Source organism: Pristiophorus japonicus, chromosome 15, assembly GCF_044704955.1.
Source record: "Pristiophorus japonicus isolate sPriJap1 chromosome 15, sPriJap1.hap1, whole genome shotgun sequence".
NCBI classification, from domain to species: domain Eukaryota; kingdom Metazoa; phylum Chordata; class Chondrichthyes; family Pristiophoridae; genus Pristiophorus; species Pristiophorus japonicus.
In genome coordinates, this window is record NC_091991.1 from 73519866 (window position 1) to 73538046 (window position 18181).

The 18181-nt window shown below is 43.1% G+C and overlaps 1 protein-coding gene across 2 annotated transcripts in view; it reads right to left on the reverse strand.

The window, feature by feature from the left end:
- Positions 1 to 704: 704 nt before the first annotated feature.
- Positions 705 to 18181, reverse strand: part of LOC139280850 (metabotropic glutamate receptor 8) — a 275813-nt gene continuing 258336 nt past the window's right edge. For both annotated transcript variants that reach the window (XM_070900600.1, XM_070900599.1), the window contains exons 8-9: positions 17323 to 17569; positions 705 to 3548 (exon numbers count right to left, since the gene is read on the reverse strand). In XM_070900600.1, coding sequence (XP_070756701.1) covers positions 3499 to 3548; positions 17323 to 17569 — 297 coding nt within the window. In that variant the 3' untranslated portion in view covers positions 705 to 3498. The remainder of the gene's footprint in view (positions 3549 to 17322; positions 17570 to 18181) is intronic.

Sequence of the window (18181 nt, forward strand, 5' to 3'; positions counted from 1 at the left end):
AGGGAAATTCTAGAAAGTGCATGCAAGTTGCCGCCACCTCTACAGCAAGATGCTTTGCTGTACATTCACTTTGCCCATTCTAAGAGGCAATGGAACAAGTAAAGGCCACTCAACCAATCAAGTTCATTCTTTCCAGCAGGTATAGTGTAAATGAAAGAGAAACTACACCCTGACTGAAATTCATATCACTCATTCAAATTCTGAGAAATGTTCTGCGTCATATCCGATTCTAGTTTACAAAATTATTGTATATATTTTAGAGCAGAAGAAACATCAAGCGACCATTGACCCATCAAAGCTCATCCCTCATGGCATCTAGCTGTATTTTGGTTGACTCCAATATTTGTTGCCCATTGGCTTGGTTTAAGTCAACAGATGGGTAATTTCTATTCTAAATTGACTTTTCACAAATTTGGAAACGTTTGTTTTGGTTATAAAAAGCACTCCACGTGGTTCTAATCTGGAACTACTATCATCACATGGCACTGAGTAATGGGCCACTATTTTGAGAATTCTCGCCATATCCAATGTGCAACCTAACCCATGTATAACATGTTACATGGTTACAATCTGGCAACACGTCAATCATGATTTACCTTTTTGCTTGTGTAGAAGGAAGTAGATAAAACAAAGACAACAATGAAAATTCAATAGTTTTTAGTCAATAAGTTTCAATAAAAAATACCAGATAAATACAGGAGAAACATTTCATGGCATTTACTGAACCTTTCTTTAACAAATGATATCAACAATATTGATTACAGTGGAGCCTATTTATGATCAACTCATTTTAATTTTCTTCAATTCTTTTTTGCTAGCCTCCCAGTTAGGAGAGCAGGTGAAACTGAGCCTTGGGCCTCTCTGCAGCTGTGTTCAATGCTGCTCTTTGTCACTCCTTGAGGCAGAGTGTCTCCCTAACAGTCCTTCCCACCCAACCCCCTCCCCAGTAAAATGGTGCAAGCAGCCACCACAAGGTGCTTCGTCTAACATCCCAGCCAGGATTGGCGCCCACAGGAAGTGCATGAATTGGAGTGTTAGCCAAGCCATGCGTTCTCACCCAGGCCCCCTCAGTGGGTCTCAAATCGCCGCGTTAAAGGCAAGTATTGCGTTTTAAGATGCAGCAATCTGGATGCTGTGTCAAATACGACTAAGATCAAGTGCCTTTTGAGGGTCGACTTTTTCTTTGGTAACGTGGAGTTAATTTTATTAGGGATCCACTGTAATAAAAAGGATTAAACTGGAAGCCATTTACATTCCAGTACACATCTTGTCAACATAGGATCACTCCACCACTGCTTACATTCACCGGTTTCACAAATTTGCTCAGTGTAAATCATGTACCACATAGAATTATTTACTAGCGCTTCACCAAAATTCATGCAGAACTTATACCGTCAGTGTCATGCTAGGGATGATTATGACTAATGCATATTCTCTTAAGAAGTGCAAGGATGTGTACACGTAGCCAAGTGAAACTTGTAGGCTCTTGTCAGATGGGAGCACTGACTGGAGAAATGAAGGAATAAACATAAAGTGGGTCGCACTGTGATGCTGCTCATCATTCGGCTTTGTGCCACAATAAAACTCTGAAGCATTCATTATAAGGATGAGAGGCTTTGAGCTTGTAAACTTAATAAATTCCATTTGAAAATACTCCACTCTTTTCTGTTGCTGCAGCTGAGTGCTTAATGTAATATTATATTAATCCAGAAATATAATTTGCTTTTTACCTCCCGTGTGTTTTCCTTGAAAAAGGCAGATGCCCATTTGGTCCCAGTTCAGTAAGCAAAGCCTAATGCAATATTTTTTAAGATCGACTGTGTGCTGTGTCTTGGGTAACTACAGCTGGCGGTCCTGGGTGAGGAAAAAAAACTTTTTCCATCATCTTTGCTGATGTCTCCCCTGCCATTCTATAATGTCTTGCTATGTCTTTTCTGGATTTAATGCACTCAATATGGCGGCAGTAAAATGTTCTGTAGCCACCGGATTTGAGTGAAATGGAATTGTAATCAAAACAGGTTCGGGGAGTTTAATTAGCTTAGGAGCACTGCAGTAAATGATTCAAGATGCCTTAACTTAATTCAGTTTTGTACAGCTCAAAGGTGATGGCACTTCTAGTAGTAAAACCGCTGAGCTCACACATGGTTCACGCATGGCAGCAGAGCTTCTGGTGTGGATTTAAAACAAGTGTGGTGTCGCAGAGAAAAAAATGATTTTAACACACAACTACTTGGCCTATCATTTTTATTGTTCATCCTGGAACCTGCAGCTTGTTCGGCACTGTTTCTACCTGTGAAACATGGGTTTGTGGCACCATGGAATGCTCGTGTTTTAGCTGACCTGCACGTGAATGTTCACTGCATTCATCGCGAGGTGACCGTGCAACCAGAGGTGACATTTTTTGTCTTTCCGAGTGGTCTGAAAGCCTGTGTCATTTCGAAAGCGCCTTGTGATGTTTTACTATGTTAAAGGCGCTGTATAAATGCAAGTTGTTGTTGTGTGGCCTCGTTGTTTTTCTTGGATGTTTATCAGCTGTCCCACATTATAGCTATTACCTGAAATAAAAGCTTAATGGAAAAATAGCACCATATTGTCAAGCAATTTGGGGTTTGGGCAAAACTGATGTATGTCTCTAAACCCCGTGGTCATTTTTCTATTACTTTCAACTAAAACAGAGCCCCTTGCAGATGTGCCAGATTTCTGTAAATACCCAGAAAATAAGCATGAAAATGTATATTAGACATTATTTGTACAGTTCTAGATCTTCCGAAGCGTAGATCAGCCATGATCTAATTGAATATCAGAACAGGCTCGAGGGGCTGAATGGCCTACACCTATTCCTAAGTTCCCGACCTCATTTCGAATAGTCTTTGGTCAAGCCTAGTATACGCGCAGATAATGTCCATTTGTTGTGGCTGACCAGGTCACAAAATAAAATGCGTGAGTAAATTCCATGGTTTTCGAGAGGAATGGACATTTCGCATTAAATTACACTTGAACCCACAGCCCAAAAAATCTCAGAATTTTGCAAAACATTCCTTTATTACAAATAAATCCGTCGTATAAAAATTTGACATGCTTCAACCTTTGCATTTATTTAAGTGCCACGCAGTGCTGCAATCCAGCTAGTCAGTACATATAACAAGCCCTTTTTTTGCATTACGCAGGGCAGAGAAAGCCTTTCAAAACTAAGTTGAACAAGAATGAAAATTTGCACAATCACAAAACTCACAAGTAGAACAACAGGCATGGGTTCACTCTGGCCGACATTCCCCGCTGAAAGCAACGGACGATTGCACGGTGACCTGTTTGTGTTTTCCTCGTCACCGGAACCTGTGTCTCAGAATACACATGGGGACACCTCATCCTATTGAGCTGGGGGCTGCTCTTCCTGATGGCAGGTTGTACTCGCTGAGCGCTTTCCAAATGATGAGACGCGAGGATTCATTTTCATATATGCAGTCTTTTCAGACTACTTCAGGCTTTTCACCACTCAAGTCAGTTTGCATGGTTGCTGTAGCTGATATACGTCGTCTTGGTAGAAGAAGCTGTTGGAGACAGATGCACAAGGCAAATTTGAACAACTATTAGGGATGAAAGACTTCAGTTATGTGGAAAGACTAGAGAAGCTGGGATTGTTCTCCTTAAAGCAGCGAAGGTTGCAGGTGGGGTTGGGAGGGTATTTAATAGATGTCTTCAAAATTATGAAGGGTTTTGTTAGAATAAATAAGGAGAAACTGCATCCACTGGCAGGAGGGTCAGGAACCAGAGCACACAGATTTAAGATAATTGATAAATTATTGGGAGATGGGGAAAATTCTTTTTGCACTTCAAGTTGCTATGATCTGGAATGCACTGCCTAAAAGAGGGCAGATTAATTAGTTACATTCAAAAAAGAACTGGATATATACTTGAAAGGGAAAGATTTCTAGGGCTATGGAGAAAGAGCTGCGGAGTGGGACTAATTGGATAGCTCTTTCAAAGAGCCGACACAGGCAGGATGGGCCGAAAGGCCTCCTTCTGTGTTGTTTGATTCTATGATTAACAGTAATCACACAATTTTTATTCCCAATTCAATGCACCTATTAAGATGATAGAATTACAACATTTTTAGTGTTTGTGCTATATTCCATATTATTTAAGATTATGAGTTCAACCCAAACTTGTTGAATGCTGTTATACCATATTTTTGTTGCAATGTTTTTTTAAATTCATTCACGGGATAGGGGCATCACAAACAAAGCCAATATTTATTGCCCATCCCTAGTTGCTCGAGAAGGTGTTAGTGAGCCTTCTGCTTGAACTGTTGCAGTCCGTGTGATGTTAGGGAGGGAGTTCCAGGGTTTTGACCCAGTGACAATGAAGGAACGGTGATATATGTCCAAGTCAGGATGGTGTGTAACTAGGGGAACATGGAGGTAATGGTATTCCCATGCGATTGCTGCCCTTTGCCCATTTATTGGGCCAGTTTAAAAAGGACATAACTGATATATGCGATGAAACCCTTTTAGACCGAGGGTGATTTTTACTAATTACCAAGCCTTTTTGAAGACATAAAAATAGTGAAGAATGATTGTACCTGAAAAAAGATTAATTTTGGGACATTAAATGGAATCACGATGAGCTTCAATTTCTAAAGTGTCTGCGAGGTCAGCTTTATTTCACTGAAAGAGCCTCATCTCTTGCTTCTTAATTTGACAAAGCAACACCTTCGCCAAAAAAATTCGCAAAATCGTTTTCCATTTATCTACAAACACATGATGCACTGACGTAACTCACAGCCTCACGTAGTGTCATCGTAACAAAATAATATACAGCTCTTCTCACTTTATATATAAGATTTAGCAAACACCTTTTCCTAAGGACAATGTCCCTTTAAGATATTACATTATTGTACCAGTTAAAATCCAAAAAGATGTAGTCAGTGACCTAAATATTAAATGCAAATAAAGCAGTATTAAAAATCCTGGTTCTATTCAATGGAGTATTGTTTGGGACAATGGAGCACATAAGTGGATTTAATTGCTCATCAAGAGTCTTTTGTTTGTCGTCATATCTGCTTTGCACAATGCACATTCAATCACAGCTTAAAACAAAGCTCCAAATATAATGGAATAGAGTACAGTTATAGGATACTGCCTGAAAACAGAGGTCACATTTTAACTGGAGGTCTGGCATTCATATCCATAAAATGTCATTTACAATTGCTTTATCACGCCCTTGTGCTACAAGCACTCACTTTTATCTGTGTAAGTTAATATCGAATGTAAGTTCTAAAACCAAGCCTTGCATAATAGAAGTTCTTCCCTGGAGCAAAGTATCAAAGTGAAATTTCAGGGTTGTTTTAATTGCAGCTTATTAGCTATAATATTATTCCTAAAGGTAACCTGATCTTTAAGGGAAATAGTGGGGAGGATTGCTCCAATAAGAAGTCCATGGCAGGTATGTTGAGCTAGTATCATAAGGGAGGGAAAGGTCTCTCACAACGTTGGGATGTCCCAAAGCACTTTGCTGCCAATGAAGTACTTCTTTTGAAGTGTAATCACTGTGGTAATGTAGGAAACGCGGCAGTTAATGTGCACACAACAAGCTTCCACAAACAGCAAGGGGATAATAACCAGATAATCTTTTCTTTTAGTTATTTTAGTGACGTTGGTTGAGGAATAAATATTGGCCGTGAAACCAGGAGAGCTCCCCTGCTCTTCTTCGAATAATGACATGGGTTCTTTTACATCCACTTTGAGAGGGCAGATGTGGCCTCAGTTTAACATCTCATCCAATAGACGGCAGCTCTGACAATGCAGCACTCAGTACTGCGCTGAAGTGTCAGCCTAGATTACAGCCTCAAGTCTCTGGAGTGGGGCTTGAACCCAAAACCTTCTGACTCAGAGGTGAGATTATCTGCTTCATTCAATCGACTCAGAACATCTTTTAAATTGTGATGTCTGTAATACTCAGCCGCAAGTCACAAATCAACATGGCTGCTAAAACATCCAAATATTTCAACCATTTCCTCTCTCATCCCTTTTACATGATGCCACTGGGTTCCTACTTTTGTTACATTTCTCATGGCAAAATTTACTAAATGCCATTACATTGGTCATAAATTAGTTCATTCCTACTAAGAATACTATACATTGCTCCACCAAAATTGCTCTCATCATCAGCCTACTTTTCTTTTCTTCATAACTGGTGCAAACTGGGTACATTAGTTTTACTCCCATTGTACGATAAAACACTCAATGACTGTTGTTAAGAGTTTGGAGAACATTACAGACACAACTTTACAAAGTGCTGAAAACATTAAGTTGATGACAGCCTTTTACAAACAGCCGATAAAACATATGGAAGCAGCAGTTGCATAAAGATGTGCTCAACGGTGGAAACTCAAGGACAGAAGAGCACACGATCACCATCAATTTGTTTAGTGAAAATAGACTGCTCTTAAACAGAAGCGTAATGTGGTTGAGGGAAATGAGAAATATGTTGACACAGATAATTTGCTCTTGAAACACAACTTCACTGGACAAATGCATCAACTTCAGCCTTTGTGGGACCAATTTACAACGAGTTATGTTCAAGCTTACTGCTCAAGGGCTCAATAAGTCTAAATATTGTTCAATGAATGTAACTGCTGACTCACATAAAATTATATAGAACTTACAGCACAGAAACAGGCCATTCGACCCAACTGATCTATGGCGGTGTTAATGCTCCATATGAGCCTCCTTCCACTCTACTTCATCTAACTCTATCAGCGTATCCTTTTATTCCTTTCTCTCCCATTTAATTATCGAGTTTCCCCTTCAATGCATCTATGCTGTTTGCTTCAACTACTCCATGTGGTAGCACATTCCACTTTCTAACCACTCTCTAGGTAAAGACGGCAGTCGATCCGATAGTTTCATTTCAATGTAAATGATACTTTAAATGTTAACCATTCATTTATAAACCAACATTAAAATGAATATATATTTATTAATTAAATATCGAATACATTATTTCAAGCTGAATGAACACTATTAAGGCAGTCAGATCTGAGATATTGGAAACCAAAATTGTTTTATTAAGTACCACATAACATTAGTGGCTTTCATCAGGCTCGGTTATATCAATCCATGCTAAATCCCTTGTTCAGACTAGTTTGTATTTTCCCCATTTTCTTGCACTGTCTGAAACATCTATTGCTGAGACAGCAGCCTGCTCTCGGGCCTCTTCACTATAAATGTGCTAGACCTGGGATCACTCTCCTTCCGATTTTCCCTCTTTCCCAGTTTCCTCAACAGCTTCCAAAAGCTACACAGTTAAATACAGAACAAGTCATGTGGAGGACTGTGCCCCATCATTCTGTGAATCAATATGTTGAAACTCGAATCTGCTGTTGCACAAAACTCCCTAACTATATCTACTAATGTGGCTCCCCTCCCAACTCCCCAAAGCCTCTCCACAACTTATAAGGCAAAAGTCAGGGGTGTCAGTGGATAAGGGAGAACCAGTTGATGTGGTATATTTGGACTTTCAGAAGGCGTTCGACAAGGTCCCACACAAGAGATTGATGTGCAAAGTTAGAGCACATGGGATTGGGGGTAGTGTACTGACATGGATTGAGAACTGGTTGTCAGACAGGAAGCAAAGAGTAGGAGTAAATGGGTACTTTTCAGAATGGCAGGCAGTGACTAGTGGGGTACCGCAAGGTTCTGTGCTGGGGCCCCAGCTGTTTACACTGTACATTAATGATTTAGATGAGGGGATTAAATGTAGTATCTCCAAATTTGCGGATGACACTAAGTTGGGTGGCAGTGTGAGCTGCGAGGAGGATGCTGTGAGGCTGCAGAGCGACTTGGATAGGTTAGGTGAGTGGGCAAATACATGGCAGATGAAGTATAATGTGGATAAATGTGAGGTTATCCACTTTGGTGGTAAAAACAGAGAGACAGACTATTATCTGAATGGTGACAGATTAGGAAAAGGGGAGGTGCAAAGAGACCTGGGTGTCATGGTACATCAGTCATTGAAGGTTGGCATGCAGGTGCAGCAGGCGGTTAAGAAAGCAAATGGCATGTTGGCCTTCATAGCAAGGGGATTTGAGTACAGGGGCAGGGAGGTGTTGCTACAGTTGTACAGGGCATTGGTGAGGCCACACCTGGAGTATTGTGTACAGTTTTGGTCTCCTAACCTGAGGAAGGACATTCTTGCTATTGAGGGAGTGCAGCGAAGGTTCACCAGACTGATTCCCGGGATGGCGGGACTGACCTATCAAGAAAGACTGGATCAACTGGGCTTGTATTCACTGGAGTTCAGAAGAATGAGAGGGGACCTCATAGAAACATATAAAATTCTGACGGGGTTAGACAGGTTAGATGCAGGAAGAATGTTCCCAATGTTGGGGAAGTCCAGAACCAGGGGTCACAGTCTAAGGATAAGGGGTAAGCCATTTAGGACCGAGATGCGGAGGAACTTCTTCACCCAGAGAGTGGTGAACCTGTGGAATTCTCTACCACAGAAAGTTGTTGAGGCCAATTCACTAAATATATTCAAAAAGGAGTTAGATGAGGTCCTTACTGCTAGGGGGATCAAGGGGTATGGCGAGAAAGCAGGAATGGGGTACTGAAGTTGAATGTTCAGCCATGAACTCATTGAATGGCGGTGCAGGCTAGAAGGGCCGAATGGCCTACTCCTGCACCTATTTTCTATGTTTCTATGTTTCTATGTGACGGAATAAACTCCACTTGCCTGGATGGGTGCAGCTATAACAAAACTCAAGAAGCTCGACACTATCCAGGACAAAGCAACTGCTTGATTCGTACCTCATCCACTAGCCTAAACATTCACCCACTCCACCATTGCTGTACTGTGGCTGCAGTGTGTACTATCCACAGGATGTACTACAGCAAGTTACCAAAGTTTCTTTGGCAGCATTTCCCAGATCTACAACCTCCACCGTCTAGAAATATAAGGGCAGCAGGAGCATAGGAACACCATTACTACCAAGTTCTATATGTTGTTTCATCATCGCTGGGTCAAAATCCTAGAACTTCCCTATCTAACAGCACTGTGGGAGCACCTCCAACGCATCAACTGCAGCGGTTCAAGAATGCAGCTCACCACCACCTTCTCAAACAAACTAGAGATGGGCAATAAACTGCCTTGCTAGTGGCGCACTCATCTCAAAACTTTTTTTTTACAGTTTGTGTTATGTATGTAAATTTGTATATACCTTGTCCAGCCACCAGAGGGCCCATCCCCTGGAGTCCCAAGTGATCTCACAATCCCTTGGGAACACAGGTTCTTAAGGAGGCCTTACAGGCTGGAAAGGCACTCTGGAGACCTGCAATAAAAGACTAAGGTCACACTTTACTTTGAGCTCACAGTATCCAGTTAGACTCTTTATTCATATATAACAACTGGTGACGAGATACAGATGATGAACCCAACGATGCAGAGAACAGTGGGCATCCTGGAGAAATTTTCGGAGGAAGATGATTGGGAAACCTTCGTGGAGCGACTCGACCAATACTTCGTGGCCAACAGCTGGAAGAAGTGAAAGCTGACAAACGAAGGGCGATTCTCCTCACCATCTGTGGGGCACCAACGTATGGCCTCATGAAAAATCTGCTTGCTCCAGCGAAACGCACAGAGAAATTGTATGATGATTTGTACACACTGGTCCGGGAGCATCTGAACTCAAAGGAAAGCGTTCTGATGGTGAGGTACCGCCGGTTCTACACCGACAAAAGATCTGAAGGCCAGGAAGTGGCGAGTTATGTCGCCGAGCTAAGACGCCTTGCCGGACATTGCGATTTGAAGGACATTTGGAGCACATGCTCAGAGACTTTTTCGTACTTGGCATTGGCCATGAAGTGATACTTCGCAAACTTTTGACTGCAAAGACCCACAACCTTGAGCAAGGCCATAGCGATAGCCTAGGCGTTCATTGCCACCAGTGACAATACTAAGCAAATCTCTCAGCACACGAGTGCTGCTACAAGTACTGTGAACAAAGTGGTGTTGTTGTCAAATTGCAATGTATAGGGCAGGCCCCACATGCCTGCAGCTGCACGTCTTCAGATGTCTCAGAGTCCATCATCAAGGGTGATGAATGCAAGGCCATTAACACCTTGTTGGCGCTGCAGGGGTGATCATCGTTTCCATTCATGCCATTTCAAAGGGTACGTTTGCAAAGGCTGTGGAACAATGGGACAACTCCAACGTATATGCAGGCGAGCTGCAAACCCTGTTAATCCTGCAAACTACTATGTTGCAGAGGAGGATAGATCCATGGTGGATCACGATGAACCAGAGCCTCAGACCGAGGAGGCAGAGATATATGGGATGCACACATTTACCTCAAAGTGTCCCCCGATAATGCTGCAGGTTGAATTAAATGGACTCCTGGTGTCAATGGAGCTGGACACAGGCACGAGCCAGTCCATTATGAGTAAAAGATTTTCTAAAAATTGTGGTGCAGCAAGGCCTCAAGGCCAGCCTTGAATCCCATTCGCATGAAACTGAGAACTTATACAACGGAACTGATTCCCGTAATCAGCAGTGCGACCATAAAGATCTCCTACGATGGAGCGGTGCACAAGCTACCTCTCTGGGTGGTACCAGACGATGGTCCCACGCTGCTCGGCAGGAGCTGGCTGGGAAAGATACGCTGGAACTGGGTCGACGTCCAAGTGCTCTTGTTCGCTGACGACACTTCGTGTGCACAGGTTTTAAACAAGTTCCCTTCGCTGTTCGAACCAGGCATCGGGAAGTTCCAAGGAGCAAAAGTGCAGATCCACCTAATTCTGGGGGTGTGACCCATCCATCACAAGGTGAGAGCAGTACCGTACATGATGAGAGAAAGGGTAGAGATCGAGCTGGACCGGCTGCAATGAGAGGGCATAATTTTGCTGATCGAGTTCAACGAGTGGGCCAGTCCTATTGTTCCAGTCCTTAAGGGAGACGGCACCGTCAGAATCTGTGGCAATTACAAAGTAACTATCAATCGTTTCTCCCTGCAGGATCAATACCCACTACCAAAGGCTGACGACCTTTTTGCTACGCTGGTGAGAGGAAAGACGTTCACGAAGCTGGACTTGACCTTGGCCTACATGACGCAGGAGCTGGAGGAATCATCGAAGGGCCTCACCTGCATCAATACGCACAAAGGTCTCTTTATTTATTACAGGTGCCCGTTTGGAATTCAATCAGCTACGGCGATGTTCCAGAGAAACATGGAAAGCTTACTGAAGTCTGTCCCACGCACAGTGGTCTTCCAGGACAACATCTTGGTTACAGGTCAGTGCACAGTCGAGCATCTGCAGAACCTGGAGGAGGTTCTTAGTCAACTCAACCGCGTGGAGCTCAGGTTAAAACACTCAAAGTGCATTTTCCTGGTGCCTGAAATGGAGTTCCTGGGGAGAAGAATCGTGGCGGACAGCATCAGACCCACCGATTCGAAGACGGAGGCAAACGAGAATGCACAGAGGCCACAGAACGTGACAGAGTTGTGGTCACTTCCAGGGCTCCTGAACTACTTTGGTAACTTCTTACCGGGTCTCAGCATACAGTTAGAACCACTGCATGCTTTACTGCGTAAAGGAGACGAATGCGTTTGGGGTAAAAGTCAAGAAAATGCCTTTGTAAAAGCTGGAAAACTATTATGCTCAAACAAATTGCTTGTGTTGTATGATCCATGTAAGCGTTTGGTACTAGCATGTGATGCCTCATCGTATGGCATCGGGTGTGTATTGCAACAAGCTAATGATTTCGGGAAACTGCAACCAGTTGCTTATGCATCCAGAAGTCTGTCTAAGGCTGAGAGAGCCTACAGCATGATTGAAAAAGAAGCGTTAGCGTGTGTCTATGAGGTAAAGAAAATGCATCAATATCTGTTTGGGCTAAAATCTGAATTGGAAACGGACCATAAGCCACTAATATCCCTGTTTTCCGAGAGTAAGGGGGTAAATACGAATGCATCGGCCCGCATCCAGAGATGGGCGCACACATTGTCCGCATACAACTATGCCATCTGCCACAGGCCAAGCACAGAAAACTGTGCCGATGCTCTCAGTAGGCTGCCATTGCCCACCACGGGGGTGGAAATGGCGCAGCCCACAGATTTAGTCATGGTTATGGAAGCATTTGAGGGTGAGCAATCACCCGTCACAGCCTGACAGATTTGAACCTGGATGAGCCAGGACCCCTTACTGTCCCGAGGAAAAAATTGTGTGCTTCACGGGAGCTGGTCCAGTGTCCCAGTGGAAATGCAGGAAGAGATAAAGCTGTACCAATGGCGCAAAGATGAAATGTCCATACAGGCAGACTGCCTTCTGTGGGGTAATCGGGTAGTGATCCCCAAAAAGGGCAGAGACACTTTCATCGGTGACCTCCACAGTACCCACCCAGGCATTGTAATGATGAAAGCGATAGCCAGATCCCACGTGTGGTGGCCTGGTATCCTGCGTGCACAGATGTAACACATGCTCGCAGTTAAGCAATGCACCCAGAGAGGCGCCCCTAAGTTTATGGTTGTGGCCCTCCAAACTGTGGTCCAGGGTCCATGTCGACTATGCAGGTCCATTTTTGGGTAAAATGTTCCTTGTGGTTGTAGATGCGTACTCCAAATGGATTGAACATGAGATAATGTCGGCAAGCACGTCTGCTGCCACCACTGAAAGCCTGCGGGCCATGTTTGCCACGCACAGACTACCTGATGTCCTCGTGAGCGACAACAGGCCATATTTTACCAGTGCCAGGTTCAAAGAGTTCATGAACTGAAAGATATCCTTATTAGGCAGGAGATTGTATTAGGGAAATTGATGGGATTAAAGGCCGATAAATCCCCGGGTCCTGATAGTCTGCATCCCAGAGTACTTAAGGAAGTGGCCCTAAAAATAGTGGATGCATTGGTGATCATTTTCCAACAATCTATCGACTCTGGTTCAGTTCCTATGGACTGGAGGGTAGCTAATGTAACGCCACTTTTTAAAAAAGGAGGGAGAGAGAAAGCGGGTAATTATAGACCAGTTAGCCTGACATCAGTAGTGGGGAAAATGTTGAAATCAATCATTAAGGATGAAATAGCAGTGCATTTGGAAAGCAGTGACAGGATCAGACCGAGTCAGCATGGATTTATGAAAGGGAAATCATGCTTGACGAATCTTCTGGAATTTTTTGAGGATGTAACTAGCAGAGTGGACAAGGGAGAACCAGTGGATGTGGTGTATTTGGACTTTCAAAAGGCTTTTGACAAGATCCCGCACAAGAGATTGGTGTACAAAATCAAAACACATGGTATTGGGGGTAATGTACTTACATGGATAGAGAACTGGTTGGCAGACAGGAAGCAGAGAATCGGGATAAACGGGTCCTTTTCAGGATAGCAGGCAGTTACTAGTGGGGTGCCGCAAGGCTCAGTGCTGGGACCCCAGCTCTTTACAATATACATTAACGATTTTGATGAAGGAATAGCGTGTAATATCTCCAAGTTTGCGGATGACACTAAACTGGGTGGCAGTGTGAGCTGTGAGGAGGACGCTAAGAGGCTGCAGGGTGATTTGGACAGATTAGGTGAGTGGGCAAATACATGACAGATGCAGTATAATGTGAATAAATGTGAGGTTATCCATTTTGGGGGCAAAAACACGAAGGCAGAATATTATCTGAATGGCGGCAGACTAGAAAAAGGGGAGGTGCAACAAGACATGAGTGCCATGGTTCATCAGTCACTGAAAATGGGCAAGCAGGTACAGCAGGCGATAAAGAAGGCAAATGGTATGTTGGTCTTCATAACTAGGGGTTTTGAATATAGGAGCAGGGAGATCTTACTGCAGTTGTACAGGGCCTTAGTGAGGCATCACCTGGAATATTGTGTTCAGTTTTGGTCTCCTAGTCTGAAGAAGGATGTTCTTGCTATTGAGGGAATGCAGCGAAGGTTCACCAGGCTGATTCCAGGGATGGCTGGGCAGTCATATGAGGAGAAACTGGTTTAACTGGGCCTTTATTCACTGGCGTTTAAAAGGATGAGAGGGGATCTCATGGAAACATATAAGATTCTGACGGGACTGGACAGGTTAGATGCGGGAAGAATGTTCTCGATGTTGGGGAAGTCCAGAACCAGGGGACATAGTCTTAGGATAAGGGGCAGGCCATTTAGGACTGAGATGAGGAGAAACTTCTTCACTCAGAGAGTTGTTGACCTGTGGAATTCCCTGCCGCAAAGAGTTGTTGATGCCAGTTCATTGGATATATTCAAGAGGGAGTTAGCTATGGCTCTTATGGTTAAGGGGATCAAGGGGTATGGAGAGAAAGCAGGAAAGGGGTACTGAGGGAATGATCAGCCATGATCTTTTTGAATGGCTGTGCAGGCTTGAAGGGCCGAATGGCCTACTCCTGCTATTTTCTATGTTTCTATGTAATGGGATCAAACATGTTACATCTGCCCCAGTCAAACCAGCATCCAATGGTCAGGCAGAGAGAGCAGTGCAAACCATCAAGCAGGGCTTGAAGTGGGTAACTGAAGGTTCACTGCAGACTCGACTATCCCGAGTTCTGCTTAGCTACTGCACGAGACCCCACTCGCTCATTGGGATTCCACCTGCTGAACTACTCATGAAAAGGGCACTTAAGACAAGGCTCTCTTTAGTTCACTCTGATCTACATGAACAGGTAGAGAGCAGGCTGCTTCAACAAAGTACATATCATGATAGCGCAAATGTGTCACGCGAAATTGAAATCAATGATCCTATATTTGTACTGAATTATGGACAAGGTCCCAAGTGGCTTCCCGGCACTATTGTGGCCAAAGAGGGGAGCAGGGTGTTTTGGGTCAAACTTTCAAATGGACTCATTCACCGGAAACACTTGGACCAAATCAAACTCAGATTCACGGACTATCCTGAGCAACCCACTTTGGACCTGACCTTCTTTGACCCCCCCAACATACACACCAGTAGCAACCGACACCACGGTTAGCCATGAAGCAGAACACATCACCTGCAGTAGCCCAGCAGGACTCACCACACCAGCAAGGCCAGCTGCACAGCAGTTCAGTGAGGGCCCAACAAACGATTCACCAAAACCAGCATTTGCACCGAGAAGATCAACCAGGGAAAGAAAGGCCCCAGATCGACTCAACTTGTAAATAGTTACACTGTTGACTTTGGGGGGAGTGTTGTTATGTATGTAAACTTGTATATACCTTGTCCAGCCAACAGAGGGCTCATCCCCTGGAGTCCCAAGGGATCCCACAATCCCTTGGGAGCACAGGTACTTAAGGAGGCCTCACAGGTTGAAGAGGCACTCTGGAGACCTACAATAAAAGACTAAGGTCACACTTTACTTTGAGCTCACAGTATCCAGTCAGACTCTTTATTCATATATAATAGTTTGGAACCAACTACATTTAAAATTAAATTGGATTATAATAAAAATGGAATTAGAATGTATTTTTAATTGTTAGATCGACTATGTAATAGGCACTTTAGCTTACTGAGCAAGAGTAATGTATTTGAAAATTGCATTTGTCGTGCTCATTCAAGAATAGTGAATGAATAGTTTACTAAGAATTGAACCCTCTTGTAGACTTTATAATGTTATGCTCTTTTTATGACCCAATTACAACAAACTCATTCCAGAAATATCCAGAAAGTTTTGCATAATTACTTAAAGATTATAATGGATAGCTGGGAATGATTATTTGTCAGTGATTGAATATCATGTCCAACTATGAAAGTGAAGCTCAATTCTGTTCTCAATATCATTAAGACCTGCCGATTGGATTGCAATCTTCAAATGACTCCCTAGTACCCATTATAGTTTTAGTAAAGATACAGGGCTGGATTTTCGGTCTTCTGCCACCTCTCTTAGCGCCCCAGAGGGGCAGCAATGGAGGCAGAAAGCTCTTGCACCCGCGCGGTCAGCTTCCAGTGCCACGCCGGGACATTCGGTGCCGTTATCGACGTGGCGGAGAGCATTACCGCCTGGAAGTGGCGAGCCGGTGTGCAATGCCCCTGGTCGCGGCACAGGCTTGATTTTTGGTTACCGCCCGGCCTTTAGCGCTCCGTAGCGCGCCCTGGTGGGAACGACTTTGAAAGCGGGCATTCCAAGTTGTAACGGCTGCAGTGAGGTGAGTAACGCCGACCTCAGGTAAGTGCGATTGTCTTTGTTAATTCATTTTTTTGCAATTCATGTTGTGGTTGCGTGAGCTGTGTATTGAGAATGTTTTTGCTGTTTTTTTTCAGGTTTTTTTTTCGTCCTAGGCCTTTGCTTTGATGCTTCGAAGCTGGCTGTTTAGCTCGGGATTTTCCCTTGCTCAGCCAGCCTAGCGCCCTAAAAGAGGCGTGTAAAGCTTCCCTTAGCACCCTGCTCCAAACTCCCAGCCCAGTCATTTGCCGGCGCAAAATTTACTGCTTCGCCCTGGACACCGACCCAACTGAGGCTCGACTGAATTTCTCCCCCATAGTGCTTACATTTAGTGGAGTGGATCTTGACTTTGGGCGATAGTGCAAAATGATGATAGCGAGTCAGCAGCCCATTTTACATCTCTCTCGATTTTTATTTCCATTAAAGTCGATGGAAGAGATGCAAAACATGCTGCCGACTTGCTAGCACCAGTTTTACACTATCGTATAAATGGTTGGTCTTTTTCTTAGACTATTTTGGCAGTAGTCGTTTTCACAGATGTTACTAATGGTGTTCATGAAGAGGGTTAGCTATTTGTATGATGCTGTATTGCTTGGGCAGATTTGCAAAAAATTGGCCGCTGATAATTGGCAAATTCACAAGATTTTTGCAAATGAGGGAGGCCATTCAGCCTATCTTAATTCATTCATCCAGAAAGACCCTTTTTTAGACAGCTTATGAAAGAATTGTTTGAGTTGAACATATGACAGTACCTTAGATTTGGGCATGTCTAGAGTGCTGGACAGTCTTAGCCATTTTCAGTTCTCTATGACCGCACCTAGCACAAGTATACAAATAACTGAAATGGCTGGTCAGGAATAACTAAAAGATGTTGGGAACTTGCTAATCATGGCATTGTCTAATAAGTACAGGAATTACAATGGTCCATCATTTCTTTCACTTAATTTTTGCATGTATTCATTTTGACAAGGCAGATTTCAGTATTGTAAAGCTCACAGATATTACCTTGGATTCCCTCAGCCTGTCCATGTGGCAATCTGGGGCTGTGCAGATAACAATGTGATAACATTCATGCTCTGTTATGTTTCTGAAATCAAAATGCCTTGCAACCAATAAACTGGATGCTATAGGGACCAGATGATGCAGAGGTTTTGTGTTCATTGTGTACATGATTACAATTGTACTTACTGTTGGTTTCAAGGCTTTCGCAGAGCTCAGTTTTGACCTCTCCATTTGGTCTGTCACTTGCTTTTTGTGACAGTTTGCTTGACATTGTGGCTGCCGTCACTACTGCCTTGAAGCTACGCTTGCGTTTTTGCACATTCTTCTCTGGATGCAAGATGATAATGTAAACCTTAGGCATGTACAGCATGCCTAGAGATACAGAAGCACTTAAACTCATGGAAATAGTAAGGGTTGTTGTCTGAATGTACATCTGGAAAAAAAAATAGGAAAGACAAGATATTATAATTGAAGGTCATGATGTATACAAACCAAATTCATTACTCCTATCAAACAGACTGTACACTGATTGAACAGTCGAAGGACGTGGTGTATGAATAATTTGATTTGTTCATACAAGTGGGAAGAAATCACGTTACTTTTTTGCAAAATTCAAAGACTTTGTGCTATTGAAATGTTACATAAGCTAAGAAATTACTATTTGCAATATTAGCATACAAATGTTTAATGGATAACATTCCTTAGCCCATTATTTTAGCAGCTTTAATGGGTTTAATATCTGTTAAAATCAAAGCGACGTCATACAATGTGAAACACTCTTACTCTATTGCAAACAATGATTGGAAGGCTATTATTTCTCAATTCTGATTCATTCTTGAAACAAGCTTCAAACCACACTGATGCAAAGTGTGGATATCTTAGATTTAATGCACAAAATACCCATCGGAATCCAGTTCCTTCAACCTGCAACAACACAAGTATCTACTTGAAAACTTGTATATCTAGTTCTACAGAACCAAAATCCAGTATGAGGATGAAAACATTAGCCCTCCTTTTTCAGATACTGGCTGGCCTGTTGCCTATT